The sequence below is a fragment of the Panthera onca genome, chromosome E1, assembly GCF_046562875.1.
Source record: "Panthera onca isolate mPanOnc1 chromosome E1, mPanOnc1 haplotype 2, whole genome shotgun sequence".
In the NCBI taxonomy this organism is placed as follows: Eukaryota; Metazoa; Chordata; class Mammalia; order Carnivora; family Felidae; genus Panthera; species Panthera onca.
The window spans coordinates 15,790,943-15,812,138 of NC_138352.1; the positions used below are offsets into that span (position 1 = coordinate 15,790,943).

The 21,196-nt window shown below is 55.3% G+C and overlaps 1 protein-coding gene across 2 annotated transcripts; it reads left to right on the forward strand.

The window, feature by feature from the left end:
• The first annotated feature begins 2,606 nt into the window (after positions 1–2,606).
• NARF (nuclear prelamin A recognition factor) lies at positions 2,607–20,365 on the forward strand. 2 transcript variants are annotated; one of them, XM_060645058.2, is made up of 12 exons: positions 2,607–2,770; positions 4,006–4,086; positions 6,076–6,219; positions 9,078–9,210; positions 11,234–11,368; positions 13,486–13,604; positions 14,853–14,982; positions 15,950–16,013; positions 16,726–16,863; positions 17,128–17,285; positions 18,540–18,783; positions 19,263–20,365. In XM_060645058.2, the coding sequence occupies exons 1-11, from the start codon at positions 2,744–2,746 to the stop codon at positions 18,779–18,781; spliced, it is 1,371 nt and encodes a 456-aa protein (XP_060501041.1). In that variant the 5' UTR covers positions 2,607–2,743; the 3' UTR covers positions 18,782–18,783; positions 19,263–20,365. The 2 variants fall into 2 exon arrangements, with proteins under 2 accessions (XP_060501041.1, XP_060501040.1); XM_060645057.3 differs by having other exon boundaries at positions 2,608–2,770; positions 18,540–20,365.
• The last annotated feature ends 831 nt before the right edge of the window (positions 20,366–21,196 follow it).

The window sequence follows — 21,196 nt, forward strand, 5'->3', positions numbered from 1 at the left end:
ACAGATTCATACATCCTGCCTTTCTTTATAAAATTTACAACAGAGTGGGCCACCCAGGTGGCTCAGTCGGTTGAGGGTCTGACTTCAGCTCAGGTCATGATCTCACAGCTAGTGAGTTCAAGCCCCGCATCGGGCTCTGTGCTGACAGCTCAGAGCCTGGAGCCTGCTTCAGATATTGTCTCCCTCTCTCTCTCTCTCTCTCTCAAAATTAAATAAACATTAATAATAAAAAAAATAAATTTTACAACAGAGTAACCAAATAGTGAATGAGAGGAATTTATCATTATGAAAGTATTCCCACTAGTAAATTAATAAGAAACTGGGGCCCCTGGTTGGCTCAGTCTGTTGAGTGTCTGACTTTTGATTTCAGCTCAGGTCATTATCTCATGGTTCATGGGATAGAGCCCCACACTGGGCTCTGCACTGATGTATTCTCTCTCTCCCTCTCTCTCTTCCCCTCCCCTGCTCGTGCCCGCTCTCTCTCAAAATAAATAAACATTTTTTTTTTTAAAGAAGAAGAAATGGTAGGGTTAAAAATTGCTATAATAAATGAATGGATCCATGCAGTTTCATCAATGTGCGCTAATTAATATCACAAAAAGACGGTTAGTATAAACTCCTGAAGGAATTACAATATACATGAAATAGTCTTGCCAACAAATTTAACCTGTGATCAAAGCATGAGAATGTTCTAACTACTCTTTACTGGAAACTCAGACAAGGATATATGAAAGGACTCCACAAGGACACAGGCAGCAATTCTTGGAAGCTCTACAGCCAAATCACCGGATTCCTTTATAGCGATATGCAAGGAGAAGGCCAGCAGGATGTGGATGGAACCTACAAATTCAAACGCACACACAGGCCTTTAGACCAGGAGCTCTCCATGGTGTCTTTGCGACTTCTAAGTGAGCTGCAAGTTATTCTAAAACAAAAAAATTTTTAAAAAGAGACACAAGAAACACTCAAACCAATGAATATATTAGACCTTATTTAAGTCCTGATTTAAACTGAAAAAAAAAAAAAGTTCAATTTAGGGAAACCTAGACACTACATATTTGATGAAATTAAGTAATTGCAATTTTCTTTTTTCACACATTACGGTAATGGTATCATGGTTACGTTTTTAAAATAATAATGAGAAATATATACAAGTGACAACCGCAAAATACCCTGTTATTCATGCTTAAAACTGAAGGAATGTGTTTTCTGAGAGCTGCTGACCTAGATTTGAGTAATGCAGAGAGTTAATCTGGGAGCCATTTAAGACCTCTTGAGTTTAGGGGCACCAGGGTGGCTCAGTTGGTTAAGTGTGGGACTTCAGTGTGAGATCAGGTCATGATCTCACAGTTCATGGGTGTGAGCCCAGCATGGGGCTCTGTGCTGACAGCTGAGCCTGGAGCCTGCTTCCCATTCTGTGTCTGCCTCTCTCTCTGCCCCTTCCCCGCTTGCACTCTGTCTCTTTCTCTCTCAAAAATAATAAATAAAAAATTTTTAAAAAGACCTCCTGAGTTAACAGAGGCATTTGTGAAAAGCTGTATGAAGCACTAGAAATCCTGAAACTGAATCAAGGAAACCCTCTTTAGGCTGGGTTGGGGCCAGGCAGGGGCGCTCTCCGTCCACGACCGCTGGTCTCCAACGCAGACCCCGCAGGATCCTTGCAGGTACTCAGCTACTGCAGCAGGACGGCCCAGCCAGGAGAAGCAGTCAAGCTCGGTGCCGAGAGGCCACTACTTTACTCCACTGGACTTTCTGTTTACAATAGCCTCTGCCAACATCCCCTTTTCCTCTATAAAAGTGTGCTCATCTCCTTTGTTTCCAGACTTGCCTATTATGGTTTTGGTACAGCTAGCTTGGTCCCAATTGCAATTCTCTGTTATTCCCAAATACACCCATTTTTTCTGGTAAAATGGCAACTCTATTTTTAAGGTCACCAGTTACTTTTCCTATTCTGTACTCAAGTTTTCTAGGCATGCCTCTCGTTTCTGATCATCCTGTAAGGGGCAGACGCTGATTTTGTAAAGTGTTTATTTTCATTATTAAGAGTTAAACATTTTCATTTCAGCCCCGCAGGTGGAGTCATCACTCCCAGAATCAGTAACTGCTCTCTATTTGTAAGGCAAGCATCCACACACTTGCCTAGAACTTCCGGAGGACTCATTTCACACCCAACTTCGTGCGCCCTAAGGCGCCACGTGGTGCACACCTGCGCGTGCGCACTGCCACCGGGACCGGCCTACGTGACGCGCCTCGGGGCGGCAATGGCGATGGCCCGGCGAAGCCTAGAAACGGGCGTGAGGCGGCGCCGAGCTGACGGCCCAGCGCCCCAGGACAATTCGGGGCTGCCTCCTACAGAGAGGGTCCGCGCGTCCGCCCCGCACCCGCCCCCGACCCGCGCGCTGCCAAAACGGGCGCGAGAACTTGCCGGGCCTCCAGGGCGTCCGCCGCACCCCGCCCCCGCGCACTCCGATTGGCTCCGGGGCCCGGCCCTCCCCTTCCCGGTGCTCTCATTGGCCTAGGCGGAGCCGTGCGGGAGGGAGCCGCATCGCCCTTTTCTCACTTCTATTGGTTTAGTGGTGAGGCCTGTCCCTTCCCAGCGCTCTCATTGGCCGAGAGGAGACTCCGGGGGTGGAGCCGGCCGGGGGCGACTACAACAAAGGGCGGCGGGTGGCGGGCGTCAGTGACCGCGTCTCCTGGTGCTCTTCTCAGGCCGAGCCCTGGCCTCCTGCCTGCCCCGCTCCAGATGAAGTGTGAGCACTGCACGCGGAAGGTGGGCTCCTCGGGGTCGGGGGTCTGGGGTCTGGGCGTGGGGGGCCGGGGGCGGGGGCCGGCCGGGCTGGGGTCGGGGGCCGGCCCGGCTGAGATGGGCCGCTCCGGGTCAGGGAGTCGAGGGTCGGCCTGTCCGGGGTCGAGGCTGCTTGGGGTCAGGGGATCTGGGCTGCCCGCGTCTGAGGGCATGCGGGAGCCCCGGTGCCCAGAGCGGGCAGCGCCAGCCGCTGCGCGGTCCTCGCTCCCGGTCCCCCGGATCGCCGCTCCGGGCGCCTCTGCGTCCGCGTCAACCTGCACCCTTGATCGCGTGTCTGGCAGAACTAGTTGGGGTTTTAACTGGATGGAGGGCGACTGTAGATGGTTGGTAAGCTCCGGGCGCTGCACCTTGCCAGGTGTCTGGAGCTACTACTGCGTGTCAGGTGACGTTTTCAGGTGCCTTGTAGTTAACGTTACAGTTGGGGTCATGCTTCGTCTTTCTAGTTTTCCGTGCACTTGTCCATGCTCGCAAAGTATTTTTGAAGCCAGAAAAAGAATACTAAAAAACCCCCCAAAACACCAACCTCTGCAACCACTCAGGGCAGTCACGGAAAACACCATTCTTGATGTGGATGATTGAAACCATGATCAAAAAATGTTTTTGAGGAGGCTTTTCTACAGCTAACATGCTTATAGTAACAAAACTATACAGGCAGGAAGGTCCGGGCTGGTCCTCTCCACCTGCGTAACCATGGTAACTGGGATGGCTTTCCACACTTGTTTCTAGGCAGCGGAACATACATAGCCATTCAGTGCATGAATGGGGTTTTTGGTTTGTTTTTCCACAAATTGGTTCATATAAATATTCCATCACTTTTTTTTTTTTTTTTTACTTAACATACAGCAGGTGCGTTTTCAGAGCTTCGCGTACAGTTCTAGTCCATTGTGTTCTAAATATGATGTGTGTCCTGGTAGTCGGTGTTGATTTACCTGTGGATGGAAGGCCCCATTGTTTCTAGTTCTCAGTTACTAAAAGGGATACAGCTACAGATAGAGGAGGGTGTGTGTGTGTGTGTGTGTGTGTGTCTGTCTGTCTGTCTGTCTGTCTGTCTCCGTGTGTCCACAAGTACGGTCGCTTTTATTTTTGTAGAAAAAACTTCTACACATGAGGTTAATGGAGGGGAGACTATGTGCATCTTTGCAAATTCAGGGAGTCAAATTAAAAAGTTGTTCTTTTATATGTTCCTTTGCCTTTTCAAGGAATGTAGTAAAAAAACAAAAACCGATGACCAAGAGAATGCATCAGTCGACGTACCAAGTCTGGCCCTGGAGAACGGAGAGGCAAGTAGTTTTTCAGTGTTGTATTCGCCTGGAGTAAACGGCTGTGGCCGTTTTTGTCCTCTTCGAGGGCTCCTGTCCCCAGCACGTCATGCTCTAGGAAAGAAGGTACTGAAGTGGTGCCCTGCCCGGGGCCACACACACACACACACACACACAGGTCCGTCATTCCGAGGCACATGACCTTTTGAGACAGAGGTGCCCGAGAGCCAGCCTTCCGAGAATACACCGAGCCAAAGCAAGCTGCGTGAGGAACAGAGAAAAGCGTCCTCCTTAATAGTTTATTAGAAGGAGTGTTATAGTATTGGAATATCCAATTTTATGTAATGAGAAGCTTCATTCTGTAAAATGGGAGTTTAGGTAGGTAACTTATAAAATAATTCAAATCTGATCCTGTAAGGTTATTTTTCTAGTGGTTTCTTCTCTAAGTCCGTTCTTGAGTGTTTGCATCCTCCTCTGCTAGGAGTGACGGTTTGTGTTTACCGGGTAGGGGGAGGTCGCTCTTCCCTTGGCAAGTCCTGGTACCGACCTCACTAGTGGAGAGCTGGCAACGTGGGGCGAAGAGCAGCAGGGTTCTCTGTAGTCTCGACGTCTGCCCGACAGGAACTGGTCTCGTCCCTCCTGTACTGGCACCGCTCTGTGGTCCGGCGGCCGTGGGGTTTGGCAAGCAGTGGGTGAGAACGGCACCCAGGGCACAAAGGTGGAAGAGGCGGGGAGTGCCCGGTGCCTCCCACACCCACCCGCTGGCCTCGTCATCTCAGACAGACATCTAAACCCTGGAGCCCCAGTTTCCTTATCAGTGAGCTGGAGAGTCGAGTTACTTCCCTCCCAGGGCCGTGGTGACACAGAGATAAGGTGTGCACACGGCCTCAGTGGACGCCCTGCCAGCACGGTGGGTGGTACCCCCTTACGTGAGCAGGTCAGGGGTGGGGTGCGCTTTCCAGGCACAAGGGAGGTGTGGACAGAGTGCTCTGGGGGAGGGGCAGTGAAAGCCATTGAGGGCGTCTGGGTAAGGGGACAGGTCATATGTGTGTTTGGGGGCAGGTGGCTTAAGGTGGCTAGAGCAGGGGAGAATGAAGGAAACGATACGGGAGACAGGGTGGTGGGGCCTGGGCAGGCCCGCCGGAGTGGCAAAAGCAGGAAAGGACGCAGCACAGGCAGTAGAGTGCAGTTCTGGTTCCACAGACGCTGAGCTTTCTGTGGGATGGCCGTCTGTCTGGAGCTCAGAAGGGTGAGAGCCCCGCTGGAGGTGAAGGCTGGGGAGGTGTTGGGGGTGGGGAGGCTGGCACTGCTCTGGAAGGTAAGGCTGATGGCAGAGCAGGGGTGCTGGGCAGTCTTCCGCACAGGCACATGTTTAGGAGACAAGAGGGAGGGGAAGGACCAGACCTGGCCCAGGAGAGCCTGCAGAAAGGACTGGGTGGTGCACCGGGCAGGGAGGAAGTCCTGCTGGGCACAGTGCAGAGCGTGCTCACAGACACCCCTGCAGGCACGGAGAGGCCGTATTCTCGGTGGAGCACAGCAGTATCTACTGGGCACCGGCCGTGTGCTCCAGACCCCGGGAGTGGCAGGTCTGGCCCCACCTGGGAGCACGTTAGAAGTGCAAAGTCTTGGGCCCCATTCAGACCTGAGGCCAGGCCACGGGTTTCCATGGGGAGCTCACCCGGCCAAGCAGGAGTCCTCAGGGGCTACACAGAAGGGGTACAGGGAGGAGAAGGTCCGGGCCAGCTCCCAAGACACAGGAATGGCGATTTCTTCCCACCACACGACAGTGCCGTCCTGCTCCCGCCCTCGATTGTCATCTGTGAGACTCCCTGGTGTCACTGTGGCCTGTTCTGTGCCCCTCCAGCCCCTCGAGCTGCAGGCCTGGCTCTGTGCTGTTCAAGGGGGTCCATGTCCTGTGCTGGTCTCATGCTGCCACCCTCCCTAGAGAAGCACATGTTAGAGTTTTTACTGAAATATCAGACCAAAACCGACCTCATCTTTCTTTTATAGAAGGGAGAATTCCATAAGTTGGCCGATGCCAAGATATTTCTGAGTGACTGCCTGGCGTGTGACAGCTGTGTCACTGCAGAGGAAGGGCTCCAGGTCTCCCAGCAGAACGCCAAGGACTTCTTTCGAGTTCTGAACCTTAATAAGGTAGGGCTTCTGGGGCACCTGCTGGTGCTGCGGCCCAGGGGGCCGGTGCAGGTGAGTCGTGAAAGCCTCTGCTGGGGTCAGGGCATAGGTCTTGGCCCTGGCCCTGTGTCCCTTGCCTGACTCTGCCCTCTCCAGAGTCCGCCGCCAGCCAGAACGATCGCCACCCAGGGCTACACTCCCTCACTGACGTGGAATGAGGCAAGGTCCCCGGTCTATTCACAGAGGTGGGGTTCTGGTCTAATGGGCTCATCAGGCTGGGCCAGTGCTGTGGTCCCTCAGCTGCCCTGTAGACCTGTGTCACTCAGCTGTGAACAGTGTCTTTCCTGACAGGAAGACAGGTGAAAGGAATGGCCAGGGAGGCAGGGGAGCTGGAAGGCACACCTGGGTCTGCCCCTCGCAATGCGCGGTGTGCCTGAGCGGGGCAGAGGCCGGGAGGAACACGGGTTTGACGTGGCCCAGGACAGAGCCAAGCGATGTTCTCTGTGTTTGCCACCCCTGTGGCGTGTTCTTGGGTACGCCCTTCAGCATTTTGGGGGCACAGTTTCAGATAGAAATAACATGTTGGGTTGTCAGCATGGTGTCTGTCCGTCCCCTTCCTGGCGTTCGGGCTCCCTGGGAGGTCTGTGGGCAAGCAGTGGGATGGACTTTGAGCCGGGAGACCTCACCCTGTCGGCTCCCGTCACCGTGCTCACCCGTCCCTGCCTGCTCACCCTCGTCCTTGTCCAAGCAAGATGGCTTCAGCTGTCTTATTACACTGAGCAGACTCGGCTCACTTACGACGCATCTTGGTCCCCCCACACACTGGCACATTCCACGGAACAAAACCGCGGGCTCTTCTTCTTTAGTGGCGGTACTTTGTGCCAGAATCTCCCTTTATGCTCCTGCAAGTGATAGGTGAGAACGCCCACGTCCCGCTATGCTGACCACACCTGCTCTCAAACTCCTTGCTTTTCCAGTGTGATCACTAGAAGATCCCGTTTGCATTTTCTTGATCGTCAGTGAGGCTGAACATCTTTAACATGCTCATTGACCATATTGTATGCCGCCTGTTCACAGCTCTGTGAGTTCGAGACTGCACTCGGCTGCCAGGCGTTGAACAGCTTGGAGGGCCGTTCCCTCGTGTAGACAAGTCCAGACTCAGCCATTCCCGGCCCCTCCCCCGCAACCCCCTCGCAGCACCCTGGGCCCGGCTCACAGGGCACAGATGTTTTCTCCCGGGCGGAGCGTCTCCCGTAGTGTGTGTGCACACTCCCGTCACACTTGAGTCACTGGATTTCTGGAGCTGTGCAGGGCGCTCTCTCCTCGCTAGCTTTTAATTTGCGTTGTCATAAGAAGGCTTTTGTACTGCTAGACGCACGTACGGTTTATTGGATTTTATTTTAACAGGCCCCAGCTGCTGGTAGACCCCATCCTTCTCTTTGTTCTGTGTTCTCCTCTCTTGGCTGACCTTGTACTATTGGGTATTAACTGTGGGTCTTTGACGCGAGTTGCATTGAGTCGATAGGTTAATGAGGGGGAAGTTTATATTTTACTGAATAATCTTTTCGTCCATGATCGTGGTTTGTGCCTCTGGTTAGGCTGTGTGACCCCCCCAAGTGTTCATGTTGCATCTTTGTTCTCTGCAACGTAATGTGTTCTTGGTGTGGCTGGGTCTCTGTGGTTGTTTTGTTACACATACCGCCTCTTATCTGTTAAATTCTGTAATGCTGATTTTTGTTGGGGTGGAAAGCTTTTGGTTTTCATGTATCATCTGTATGTAGCTATTTTGTAAGCTTGATATTCTCCTAGTTTCCTAGGTTACTTCCAGTTTTGTAGGTGTGTTGTCTGCCAGTGATAACTTTTTTTTTTAAGTTTATTTTGAGAGAGGCAGACAGCATGAGCAGGGGAGGGGCAGAGAGAGAGAGAGAGAGAGAGAGAGAGAAACCCAAGCAGGCTCCACACTGTCAGCACAGAGCCTGAGGCAGGGCTCAAACTCAACAAACTGCCGTGTCCCTGACCACAACTCGAGTGGCTGGCTCACCAGCCCAGTTTCACAAAACAGCCGTTTCCTTGTTATTTATTCCAGTGAGTTGCGTACCCATTTGCTGCAACTGAAATGCTGACGCCTATGGGTATCTACCAGAAATTCCGCAAACCTCTACTTAATAGTACATCTTTATGAGCATTTCCACCGAGGTCTGAATCGAGATGTTAGTACCATTTATCACCACTGTTATCGGAGGTTGAGTTTAAAGGACCTAGACAATACAATCAGAAAAAGAAATCAGAACTGTGTAGGTCAGAAGATGTGAAGGTTATCATTGGCAGGGGCGCCTGGGTGGCTCAGTCAGTTAAACATCTGACTCTTGATTTCAGCTCAGGTCACGAGCTTACAGTTTGTGGGACAGCACAGAGACTTCTTGGGGGTCTCTCTCTCTCTCTCTCTCTCTCTCTCAAAAAAATAAACAAACATTAAAAAATCAAATTGACAAAATCTCTTAGGATGTACTTTTTTTTTTTAATTAGAGAGAAAGCGTGAGCAGGGGAAAGGGGGCAGAGGGAGAGAGGCTCTCTAGCAGGCTCCACGTTCGGCGCAGAGCCCCACAGGGGGCTTGATCTCACGACCGTGAGCTCATGACCTGAGCCAAAATCAAGAGTCAGGCGCCCGACTGACTGAGCCACCCAGGCGTCTCAGGACGTCATACTCTTTAGTCCTCACTTTTTCCATGTCCTTAATTATACTTGCTAGTGCTTGTATATTTAGGAGGCTTTCCGCAGAACATCTATGACATTCTGTCTCTTCTGACCTTTTTATTATAATGTCTTATGTTACTTTCCGCACTCCCCCCATGAATGACACTCTACTCTGTTTCTTCCAGAAATGTGATACCTCACAGCACAAGGTGCTGGTGGTGTCGGTGTGTCCTCAGTCTCTGCCTTACTTTGCTGCCAAATTCCGCCTCAGTGTGACTGATGCATCCAGAAGACTCTGCGGCTTCCTCAAAAGTCTTGGTGAGGCTCCTTGATGTTGTCTGTGCGTCGAGGATGCCAGTTTATGGCTGCCCTTTGTATCTCCAGAGTTCAGCTTGCAGGGGCGCAGCGTAGACGAGGACTTCCATGAGCACCTTGAGGAATGTAAGAGGAGACCCCGCAGGTGTCTCTTACCCCTTGCTGTGCAGACAGGTGTGGCCCGGCCTCCGGGAGTGGCAAGGGATGGAGGGGAAGGGGTGGCCGGGGACACGCTGGAGGTTCCTGCACTTGCCAAGGAGTGTAGTCTCGTCCCGGCTCCCGGGGCCCACGGAAGGCGTTTCGTAGAGCCTCGTTCCTGCAAGATGACTGGCATCTGAGTTCCCAGGATGTGCTCTGAAGAGCAGAGCAGTGAGGGAATGGGCTGTGTCCTGTGCACAAAACAGGAAGGTGGTCCCTTTCAGACACGGTTCGGAGCTCGGATGTGAATGAGCTAGAATGGCACTGTGCAAAATGGCGGTAAGAAGGCTCCTGTGTCACCCGCTGTCGTCGGACCAGAGCTGCCCAACCCCAGCCCCCCACGCCACCATGCACAGAGCATCTGCCGCCCCGTGTGCCCTCGTGCACACCACCGCCAGGTGGGCTCAGGAGAGGACAGCTGGGGCCGTTTGCCAACACGAGTTTGTTTTTCTGCAGTGGTTTTTAGAGACCAAGCACACGGGGGATTCCTAATAGAATAAGGTGACGCTCAGAATAAAGACGGCCGCCTCCTCGGAGCGCTGGGCGTGGAGTGGGTTCCCTGCACACTGCCTGCTCCCGGTGGGGCCACAGCTGCGAGCACGGATTTAGCTACCCCTTCACACGCGTGATCTGAGAACGCCTCAGGTCGGCTCGGCCTTACCGAAGGCCAGAGCTCTCTTCTCTTGGGGAAAGGCCCTATTTTGGGAGGAAACTTTTTTTTTTAAGTTTATTTATTTATTTTGACAAAGAGGTTTAGAGCTGGAGCAAGGGAGGCAGAGGAGGGAGGGGAGAGAGAGAATCTCAAGCCGGCTTCGTGTTGTTAGCACAGAGGCCGACACAGAACTCCATCTTACGGACCACAAGATCATGACCTGAGCCGACATCCAGAGTCGGATGCTTAACCGACAGCCCCCCAGGCACCACTGCTTGTGAGGGAATTTTTAAAACTTATTTTGACAGAGAGAGAGAGACAGAGTGTGAGGGGGGGAGGACAGGGAGAGAGGGAGACACAGACTCTGAAGCAGGCTTCAGGCTCTGAACTCTTGGCACACAGCCCAATGCGGGGCTCAAACCCACAAACCTCAAGATCATGACCTGAGCCAAAGTCGGACGTTCAACTGATTAAGCTACCCCGGCTCCACTTGCGGGAGAATTTTTTGAAAGAAAATAATGGGCATTATACGTTAATAAAATATATTTGTAGCAAAACTGATTTAAGGTAATACTTTAAATGATAACATGATGCTTATCTTTATAATGTTTCTTTTTAGGAATAACTTTGCTTTTAAGATTTAGACTAGCTGCAGATATTAAAGTTATTTTAACTTTATTGTAATTATTAAAAATGTATCATCCTTACGAGCCAATATTAAGAAAATTTATTTTAAAAAGATAGCTGAAAAAAGATAGATGGTTACAAATCATAACAATTGCAGCCATCAAAAAGGTATGAGCTGCCAACTTACTCATTTATTTTCAAGACATCAAGGATCATCACAGACTGAAATTTAGCCACTGATTGGAAGAGAGTGGTGCTGGTATCTTGCAATATTCCATTACTTTTATGGGCTACCATGAAGTGTTTATGTAGATGTAGAGAGAACAAGAAGAAGCCAGAGAGAAAATACTTGTATGTTATTGTGAAAAGCGACGCATGTTTATTGTTTCAAGGAAAAGTGAAAGCACAGTCCTGGGCTTCTGCGGTTTGTGAGGCGAGAGTGAGGGAGATCGTGCAGGGGTGCCATGGAGTCTGTCCTTTGAGTCTGATCTTCGAGTCTCCGGACTCTTGCAGGTCAAGAGAAGCTAAATGCTCCCCTCGTTCTTGCAGGGGTGCACTATGTCTTCGACACAACGATAGCCGCGGATTTCAGCGTGCTGGAGAGTCAGAAGGAATTTGTGCGTCGCTTCCGCCAGCACAGCGAGGAGGAGCCTGCGTTGCCCATGCTCACCTCCGCCTGTCCGGGTGAGCGTCCAGAGCCCGCTGCTGTGCCTCCGTGGGCCTGAGGCAGCGTTTCTCATGGGTCTGCCTTGGGGGCAGGAGAGGAGGTGGGTGAGGTCAGAGGTCCCAGGCCCCCCGGGCTTTTGGGTCAGGAGGGAGTGAAGTGCCCGCGGGTCCCCTGCACATCCGCCCGAGCCCCCTCTCACTGAGCCACTGACTGACGCAGACCGGCCCCCACCCCCGATCTGGCCTGATACTGGCTGTGTTCAGGGTGTCAAGCTGTTCAAGTCTGCTCACATGTAGGTTTGGAGCTTCTGGAATGTTCTTCCTAGATAATGATGCACTTTCCTTCTGGAGTTCTTCTACCTAAACGTGTCAGGACTATGAGTTGTTCAGCTCCATACCCTCTCTCAAATTCAGGGAGAGGAGGTGAGCTTCGGTTCAAACCTAACCCTTTTCTACGATTGGCATTGTCATTTTTGCTTCCCTGTGACAAGGTGAGGGAATTGAAGCAATGTCAGGGTCAGGTGACATGACCTGGCGGATGGAATCGGGGCCGGGGGCAGTCCCGTGCTGGCTCACAGGGCTCCCCGGTCCTGGGGTACCCTTGCCGCCCACAGCCTGACAGAACGCCTCCTGTTGGGTGTACCTTTGCCCGGCACCCAGCCGCGTATCTGCAGGCCACTTCTCCAAGCACCTCCCCTCGTCCCATCCCGTCCGTGGTCTGACGAGGAAAGTGCCAGCATCCGGGTAGCGTGTTGTCACACCTGTGCTGCTGTGAAGCCGGCGGCAGCCTCTCTGTCTCCGGGGGGAGATGAAGGGAACCCTCAGGAAAAGCTAGCCTGTCTGGTTTCAGACGCAGGGAGCCGTGGGGCCTGGGACCCTGGTTCCTCCTCTCTGTCTCTGCTCAGCCCTCTTCACCCAAGGCCGGGTGTCCTCCGTGGGCCCTGCCCCTTACCTCCTGGTGTCCTGCCTGATGTTGTGGGGCGCCCAGGGCCAGCACACAGCAGCCTGCCTGCAGCCCAGAGGTGCCACCTGCCTGGGAGCCGTGTCTCGAGCTGCTGGCCTGGGCACTGAGACCGGGGGGCAGGGCCTTGGGGCCCCGAAGGTGCCACGGTGTTTGGCAGTTTCTCATCTTAACGTCTGAGGCCGGGATGAGAGAGCCCTCCTCCAGGGCCCCCTCTCCTGGGGCTTTTGGGGGTCGCGGCAGACACTTCCTGTCCTGGAGGTGACAGCTGTGCTTTGAGTTTGTTCGGACGGGATAGTCGTGTCGACTGGAGCCTGCCGCTTCTCCCTACCGGGGGCGGTCACAGGACAGTGGCTGGCTGTCCCCAGGGTCTGACGAGCAGCTTTACCGCCAGGCTTCTGTGCTCCCCCGTGTGCCGTGGTGCGCACGCCCAGCTCGGGGTCAGCAGGCCTCTCACCAGGCTTCTGGCCTTGTAGTTCACTGATCTCTCTGACTCCTGTCACCCCTGGAAACCATAGCAGGGGTGACCCCAGAGGGCACAGTGGCCGTCAGCCACTCAGGAAATGCTTGTACCGTGCTGGGCACGTAGTAGGTGGAGAGCAAGTGTGCTGTCTCTTGCTGTCACTGGGGCGTGAAATCCTCCTGTGGTCCTCGCCCTAAGTGAGCAGTCGGTCGTTAACTTCTGATAGGTGAGTGGCGCCGGTGGCTTTGTGGCCGATGCAGCATCTGAGCATGGCTGCCGGCTGCGAGGACGGTGTTGTGGCCGGCACGGTGGAGAGGGGCCCTGTCCCCCCGGGACGCTGCCGCGTGCCTGCTCCTCTAAGCTTGTGCTCCTCCTCTTTTGGGGGACCCCCTGTACCAGCTTTCACTTCCTTCCACTCCGTCCTCTCTGGCGAGCCGGCAGGGGCGTCTTCCCGTCCGGGGCAAATGCAGCTGGGGTCTGCGTGGCCCAAGCTGCTGAGGAAAAGCAGCTTGGCGGGGGATCTGCCACCGGCTCCTGGGGGGGATCCGCCACCAGCTCCTGGGGGGGATCCGCCACCAGCTCCTAGGGTCAGGAGAGGTGTCTGGCTTTACCCCAAGTGACAGGGCCTGGGAGCGCTGAATTCCTCGTGTGTGACAGAAAGCAGGAGGAAGCCACTGTGAGCAGCTGACAGGGGACCCGTTCTCTCCCCAGGCTGGGTCCGATATGCCGAGCGGGTGCTGGGCCACCCTGTCACCCCCCACCTCTGCACCGCTAAGTCTCCCCAACAGATCATGGGCTCCCTGGTGAAGGATTACTTCGCTAGACGGCAGGTAAGCCAGCCTCCTCCCAGAGGGCAGCACGTGGGCCAGGAGATAGGGAATGTTCCACCACGCACGACCAGGGTGGTGTCAGACCCGGACCGAGTGGAAATGCTGCCGTCCTGCTGAGGGAGTCCCTGGCCTGTCACCACAGCGAGCAGCTAGTGTCTGACCTCTTGGCTGCATCTGCCTTCACGTGACGGGAAATCTCCCAGCCAGGCCCCTGAAGGCCGTTCCACATCCCTCGCCTGCCCCGGCTCCCCCACCATGGACGGTGCCCCATCATCAGCTGGCCCCTGTGCTGTCCCTCCCCACGCAGACCCCCCGCATGCCATCCAGGGCCGCCTTGGGAGCCTAGTGGAGGCCAGGCCTGGGTCCTTCCGGAGGTCCCTGACACTCTCATGCCATCCACGATGTGGCCCCTCCCGTGGTCTGCTCTCCGGCTGCCAGAGCCCCCACAGTCCTCCTCAGTCAGATTAGACATCTCTCCAGGGAACCATCAAGGTCTGGCCCTGCAGGAACTGGAGGAATCCCCCAGACCCACAGCCAGTTTCAAGAAGCCACACAGTTCTGGCATCCTCGTTAATTTAGCAGTGGGAATGTTCCCTTTTCATTCCTTCGCTCATAACATCACCACAGCTTGTGAATCATAAATGTGATGTCAGTGTGTACGTGTTCACTTTGGGGACAGAAAAATGAACTGTGGGACTGCCCCAGCCCCACTGCCTGGGGGAGTCCAGGAGTTTCCTGGTCCTGTGGGCCTGCTGAGGTCCGGCCGGCACCCTCCTCAGACTGCCCCGAGTAGGGTGTTTCCACCGAGGCCTCTCCACAAAGGTCACTCAGCAACTGTGCCAGCTCCTGGCGTGGCTACCAACTCCAGCTCAGCCGTAGGCACCAGAGGGGCAGCTCCGATAGGTGTCACTTGGGAAGTTTCCAGAAGGTCCAAAGGCAAACCAGCCGGGCGTCGAGCAACCATCCGTGTGGCTTACTCTTAACCATGTTTGGTCACTGTATGCAGAGGTTTCAGGGGAAACGGGTTCAGCTTTACAGCTCTTCCCTGGCATCTCCAGGCCATCGGCCTTATAGGCTCTGGGTGAATCCGCCCGGGTCTGCAGGGCACGGTCTCCCCGTACAGCTGGGAGGCAGGCACAGGTCGGAATTTGGGTCTGAGGAAGGCCCCGGGGGGTGTTGTGGGCACTGGCACACATCTGCCCTCCTCGCTTCCCACAGCCCCAACCTGGGTTTGCTCTTTCTCCCCAGAACCTGTCCCCAGACAAGATTTTCCATGTTATCGTGGCCCCTTGCTACGATAGGAAACTGGAAGCCCTTCGAGAAGACGTTCCCACAGCTTTGCACGGCTCCCGGGGTGCTGACTGCGTACTAACCTCAGGTGAGGGGGGTGCAGAGCTGGGGACTGCTGGGGCCTCTGGCCCGTCATCCTCTGAGGTCACGACAGGCCCCCCGAGGGCCAGACTGCAGGAAAGTGGAGAGAGGCAGCGCTCACGCAGCGCGGAAAAGTCGCGTGTGAGCCCAGAGGCTCTGCGGACAAACCAAACCTTCACCTGGAGACAGAGCGGGGACCCACGGTGCTCCAGCGCCCTGGGCCTGCTCTAGCCTGTGTGCTGGGGTGGGGGTGGTTCCTCGGCGTCCTCCAGGACCGTTCCGCAGAACATCGCAGTCTGCGGGCGGCTTACGTCTGCTGAACCCACGTGGGTGTACTTTAGGCCAGTTCTCGGGGACAGGGACTCCTGGGCGTGGGTCCCCTGACCTGAAACTCCAGCACGAGAACCCCCGGGTCCCCGGGGGAGGGAGACAGGACAGCCCTAGCAGCCAAGGAAGGGTAGATAGTGGGTTTTCCTGAGATGCAGAGTCCGTTTTACTATCGTTCTCAGACATGGAGTCCACTCGTGCGCACGTGATGCCTCGGTGGCTGATGTAAACATTAGCTGTTTCCACAAAGCCTTCCGGGGGCCGCTGTGTGGAGGGAAGTAGGAGAACAGTTCTGGTTCTCAGCTCATCTCTTTGCACACAACCTGATACCGTGTGAGGGCAGCCACTGCGCCTTGGTCATCTGTCCACAGGAGGCTGTGTGCAAAAAGTTTCTGCTTCAGAAACAGAAATGTGGAGAGATGGCAAAATCCCTCATTCCAAGGGCAGAAGGAGGAATTGGACTCTTCTTTCACGTTTCATCAGTTTTTCATTTTCTTGGGATTACATTGCACTAGAGCTGGGTTCCTGCCTCCGTGAGCATGACGGCGTCCGGGGTCGCTTTAGCAGGTTTCCAGTGGGGAGATGATTTGGGAAACAGCTCCTGAGGACAGCTTCTTCGGTGCCTCATGCCCCTTCTTTGTCTGTAGGTGAAGTCGTTCAGATAATGGAGCAAAGCGACCTCGTGGTAAAAGACGCTGCCGTCGATACTCTGTAAGTGACTTTCAGGGAGGGGCACCTTGTGGGTGGAGCCTCCTGTATGGGGCCACGTGCAGCCAGGGGACAGGGTGTGGGGGCCCCTGACCTGAGTTTCCCCTTCCTGTGTTGCCGCTCGGCCCTTACCACAACCCGCTCTTCCTGGCTCTTCCATGGGATGTGGGCGGGCCTGGTATGAGATGCCACTTGGAGGAAGGGGGTTTCCATGGTGACACTGACATGCCAGCACCCTCCATTTCTGAACTTCGTGTGTTCCCGACATTGAGCATCTGGACCTGCCCGAGGCTGGGTCACCTCCTGGGAAGAGTGGCTCCCTTGGGCTCCACGCAGGGCGAGTGTGGGCTGTTTAGCCGGCGAGGCCCTTTCGTGGACGGTCGTCCTGAGGTTTATGGAGTTTAGTCAGCTGGCTGCAGTGCCCGTGGCCAGAGCCGGTGCCTGTCGCCTGTCCCCGCTGGGTACGTGCACACGCTTCCGAGTGGTCCAGAGATTCCCAGCTCTATCTCCAAGTGTCAGGGTTCCAGGGGAACGTGCCTGATGTGGGCGCACCAAGTGGGGCTCTGCCTGCTGCTTTGTCCGATCGTTAAAACTCAGGAACGTGAGTTTGTGGCCCCAGAGTATAAATATCTGTGAGGGGTTTCTCTCTTCACGGGGATCGTAAGACTTTGGACATCTGACTTAATCTTGCTGTTGCTCTTTCCTCCCTGGGAAGGTTCGGAGGCCTGAAGGAGGAGGAGGTGAGGCGCCATGATGGAGCCAGCTCCGACGGGTACCTGGCGCACGTCTTCAGACACGCCGCCAAGCAGCTGTTTGACGAGGACGTGGGGGAGGTCACCTACCGCACCCTGAGGTCTGCCTGTGTGGTCAGCGCTGCTGTCCAGGGCAAACTGCCCAAAGCCAGCCAGGCCTGTGTGTGTGTGTGTGCGTGTGTGTGTGAGTTGGGGTGGGGGCTGTCCTAGGTATAGGGTTCAGAACAGCCAAGATCAAAAAGCCTTCTTTGTTTTCGTTCGCAGACTTTTCATTTTGCTAACGTTTCCAACTTAGATTTGAAAACAATTGTCGAGCTACAGAGGAAGGACTCTGTAGATGAAAACCCATTTTGTTCACCTTACAGGAACAAAGACTTCCAGGAGGTCACCCTTGAAAAGAACGGGGAGGTTCTGTTACGCTTTGCTGCTGCGTATGGCTTTCGAAACATCCAGAATGTGGTTCTGAAATTGAAGAAGGGCAGGTTCCCGTACCACTTTGTGGAGGTGCTCGCCTGCGCCGGGGGTAAGGCACGGGGGCTCCGCCCGCAGGCCTCGCCCAACTCTGACACCTCGTGGGTGCCGCCCTGGTGGTTGACACAGTGGTCCCTGTCCTCCTCTCACCACAGAGCAGAAAAGCCAGGTGTCCCCTTAGGAAAGCCCTGGGACATAGTCCCAGAGAAGAGCTGCACCTGCGGTGGCACCAGGTGAGGGCCTGCTCTCGGTTCCAGAGGCCCCACCTGTGGCTAGGCCCCACCTGAGGGACAGAGAAACAGAGGCCAACCAGAGGGGCCGGGGCGGCTTCCCACAGCAGAGGCCACGGACTTGCTGGTGCAGTGGGTGTGGGTGTCGGGGGAGAGGATCCTGTGGCCTCCGGGTGGCAGTGGGACCACTCGTGCCCCGAGTGGGGAGGGCCCACGAGATTGGAACCTGCCTGCCGAGAGGAGGCACGGCCGGGGCGCTAGTGAAAACCCGCCAGTGTCTGGGGAGGCCACGTGGGGGCGCGGGGGAGCAGACGGGTGCGGGTGCAGGTGAGGAGGCAGGGGGGCGGGGGCGGGGGCCGGGGGTCTGAGGAGAGGAGCAGACCCTGGGAGAGCGGGCAGGGTCCTCCGCCGCCACTGAGCGTCTTCAGGATTTGGGGTCAAAAGTGCAGCTGCTGGGTGCTGCCAAGGGAAGGCGGAAGGGGACTCGACCAGGGTGGAAGTTTGCTCCAAGTTCTTTTCCATGAATGTCATCCTATAAATCGTGACATCATCTAACACATTTGGAGGTAAGCAGCACGCCTACGTGAGAGGCACGCCCTTCATCCCGGCTGCGGTACTTGGGCGGGTAGGCTCCTGTGTGGGCTCCCGGGTTCCCGTCCCCTCCCCAGTGCCGCCCAGGGGCGGGGGGGGGGGGGGGTGACCAGCACCCAGAGGCTTTACGAGACAGCAGCGGCGTGACTGCCCGTTAGCGGTTTTCGTGCTCTTCTGGTTCTGATGAGTTTCAGGAGAAACCAGAGGTCCGGATTTGCATGTACAGCCATCCGATTCTAAAGGTTGGCAGGCTATTCGGTTTTAGGTAAAAACTGTTTCCTGGAGAGCATAAGTAGGTAAGACTAGGAAGCATCCGGGGCTGTGAGCCTGTAAGCTGCTGTCCTTGGGAGCTGGGGGCCGCACGTCGAGTCCAGCTCCAGACTCTGGCCACGGGACGCCGCACGCGGTGTCGTTTCTCCTCTGCCCCGGAGCCACTCCCTTCGACGCAGAGGAGAAAAAGCATAGGCTCCCTGCTTGTCTTCCAGGGTGTTTGAACGGCAGGGGCCAAGCCCAGGCGGAGGATGGGCGCGCAGACAAGGCGCTGCTGCGGCAGATGGAGGGCAAGTACGCGGACGTCCCCGTGCGGCCCCCCGAGACCAGCGCCCACGTGCAGGAGCTGTACCGGGAGTGGCTGGACGGGGCCGACTCCCCCAGGGTCCGGGAGGCCCTGCACACCGTGTACCGGGGCCCGGGGCTCCCTGCCGCCAGCCGAGACATCAAGTGGTGAAGGTGGGCAAGGCTGGGAAGCGGGCCCCACCACCGCCCAGGGAGGGAGACGCTGGAGGAGAACCGCTCCGCTTCTCAGTCATTACCGTGCTTTCCGGAGCTCTCTCCCCGTGTGTAGGCGGCTCCCTCACTCGGTTTGACGTGGTGCTATCTTTGTAACGTGTGTTCAACTGGCATATTTTAACAAGAGAGAAGGATTGCCCCTATTCAAGTACCCTTTTATCTTAAGACCGAAAAATATCCCAAAGAACAAAAATAGAGACAGACTACTATCTTTTAGGCTTAAAAAAAAAAAATCTAAAAAGTGTCCTGCGAAGAGCTAAGACCCCAGAAGTTCAGATTCATGTGCCTCAGAGCGATGTGACGTGGAAAACAGATGAGAGGCGGGCAGGCTGCGGGGGTGGTGGAGCCACGGTCCCCGGTCTGCCCGACTTGGCTCGCTCTTTACCCACTTACGTTACTCCTGAAAACATTTTTGCCAGAACGTGAACAAATTGCATCCTTTCGGAATCGGGGGGCTCGTGTACAGAGCTGGATTTCCGGATTTTCTGGTAGCAGTGGGCCACGTTCCTCGCCGCTGCAGTTGTCAGAGAGCGGTAGCAACTGCCTCCTGGGACCAGACCTCTAACCAGGGGGCCCCAGACTTGCACTTTTACATTCAGCCTTTAAGGAGAACTCCCCTCGAGGTCGGGGAGGCCTGGCAAGGGGGACGGAAGGACGGAGGACAGACTGGCTGCCCCGCTCGGGCCAGGGTGTGTGATCGGGAGGCTTTCGCCTCAGTCCCTCCCCAGCGGGGTTAGCAGGGGACAGCCTCCCCCGACCTTTGCTGTCTGAGTGACTGTCATCCTGCGGCCCGCGCCGCTCCTGTGAGCGCCTTAAAGAAGGGATAGAACGTGGTTTCCCCGCAATACAAACAAGGGCTAGCAAGCAGCCAGAAACCTCCAGAACCGTGGCGCTCCACATCTGGGCTCGTCCTCCAAAAGAAAGACATCTGCGAGTGGCCTGATTTTGGTTTTTCGAAGCACTTGGATTTGGTAAACACGAGTGAGGTTGATCCTCTTGAGTCCTCCGTGCCGTCACGCCCTGGTGGGCTCCATTTCCTTCATCGTGTTCCGTATCCTGTCCGGCTTGATAGCCGGCTAGGGCGTGAAATCGTACATTTTTCCTTTCCATCTGGTCACGACCGGTGTCATCCTCCATGGTAGCTGACTGCGGAATAAACAGTTGAATGTGTCTGAGTGTGGAGAGTGTGTCGAGAAGATGCCCCTTCCCGCTGGGCCGCGTGCCCCCTCGCCTCACCATGGCCCAGAGTAGGAGCGCTGTCCTTGCTCTCAGGGGGCGTAGAAAGCCACGAGTCAGGTGTGGGGGCTGCTCCTCTCGCTTCAAAAGCGGTCTCTTCCAGGGGCGCCTGGGTGGCTCAGTCGGTTAAGCATCTGACTTCGGCTCAGGTCATGATCTCACGGTTCATGAGATCGAGCCCCACGTTGGGCTCTGTGCTGACAGCTCGGAGCCTGGAGCCCGCTTCGGATTCTGTGTCTCCCTCTTTTCTGCCCCTCCCCACTCACACTCTGTCTCTCTCTCTCTCTCTCAAAAATAGGTAAACATTAAAAACTTTTTTTTTTTCAAAAGCAGTCTCTTCCAGCTGCAGCAAAGCCCCCCAGTGGCCAGGGCCCAGGATGACAGACCAGGTGTGATCACACGAGGTGTGGGGTCTCATCTGCAGCACATCTTGGGGTTATGGCCACCTTTGTCCTAACTCCAGCCCTACGTGCAGAGAAGAGGGGGAGGCCCCACAGTCAAGCTGGGCTGGTGCACAGTGTGTCTGGTGGGCAGTGCTGCCCACCATGAGGAGGAGGGCAGAGTAAGTCCAGATTCACGTTGCACCCAGGACCCGCTCTACAGAATGCTGTCACTGGAGCCGTGGTGCTGCTAGCACCTCCTGTGGACCATGACCGTGTCCGGCAGCTTTGTATACATGGTGGCCGTCTTGAATAGCTCTGCTCTCCAGTGCCCTGCAGAGCCCAGATTTTTCCATTGCACTTCCGCCTGGCCTTGGCCCGTGGGCCAGTCCCAGCCGTTGTAGACCCTGGTTTTTCTTCCTCAACTCTGCTGGACTGCAGATCGGAACTCAGCCATTGTCTACACCATCAGTTTGATGCCGGCCTAGGGCGTGGAGCAGGGGCACTGCCTGTGTGCCGGCCCCTGTGCTGCGGACCTGATGGTGTTCTCTGACCTCAGCTGCTGGCCCAAAGCTGAGCCTCTGGCTTCTGGACACTTGGTATTTACAACATCACCTCCTTTCCCTCAGCCATTGCCTTTGTTCCCCATCGGAAACAGAGCAGTTAAAACAGATTTTTTATGCACAAATAGGGAAATCTCTACAGGCACATCACCAAGGAGTCCTCACAGTAGGCCC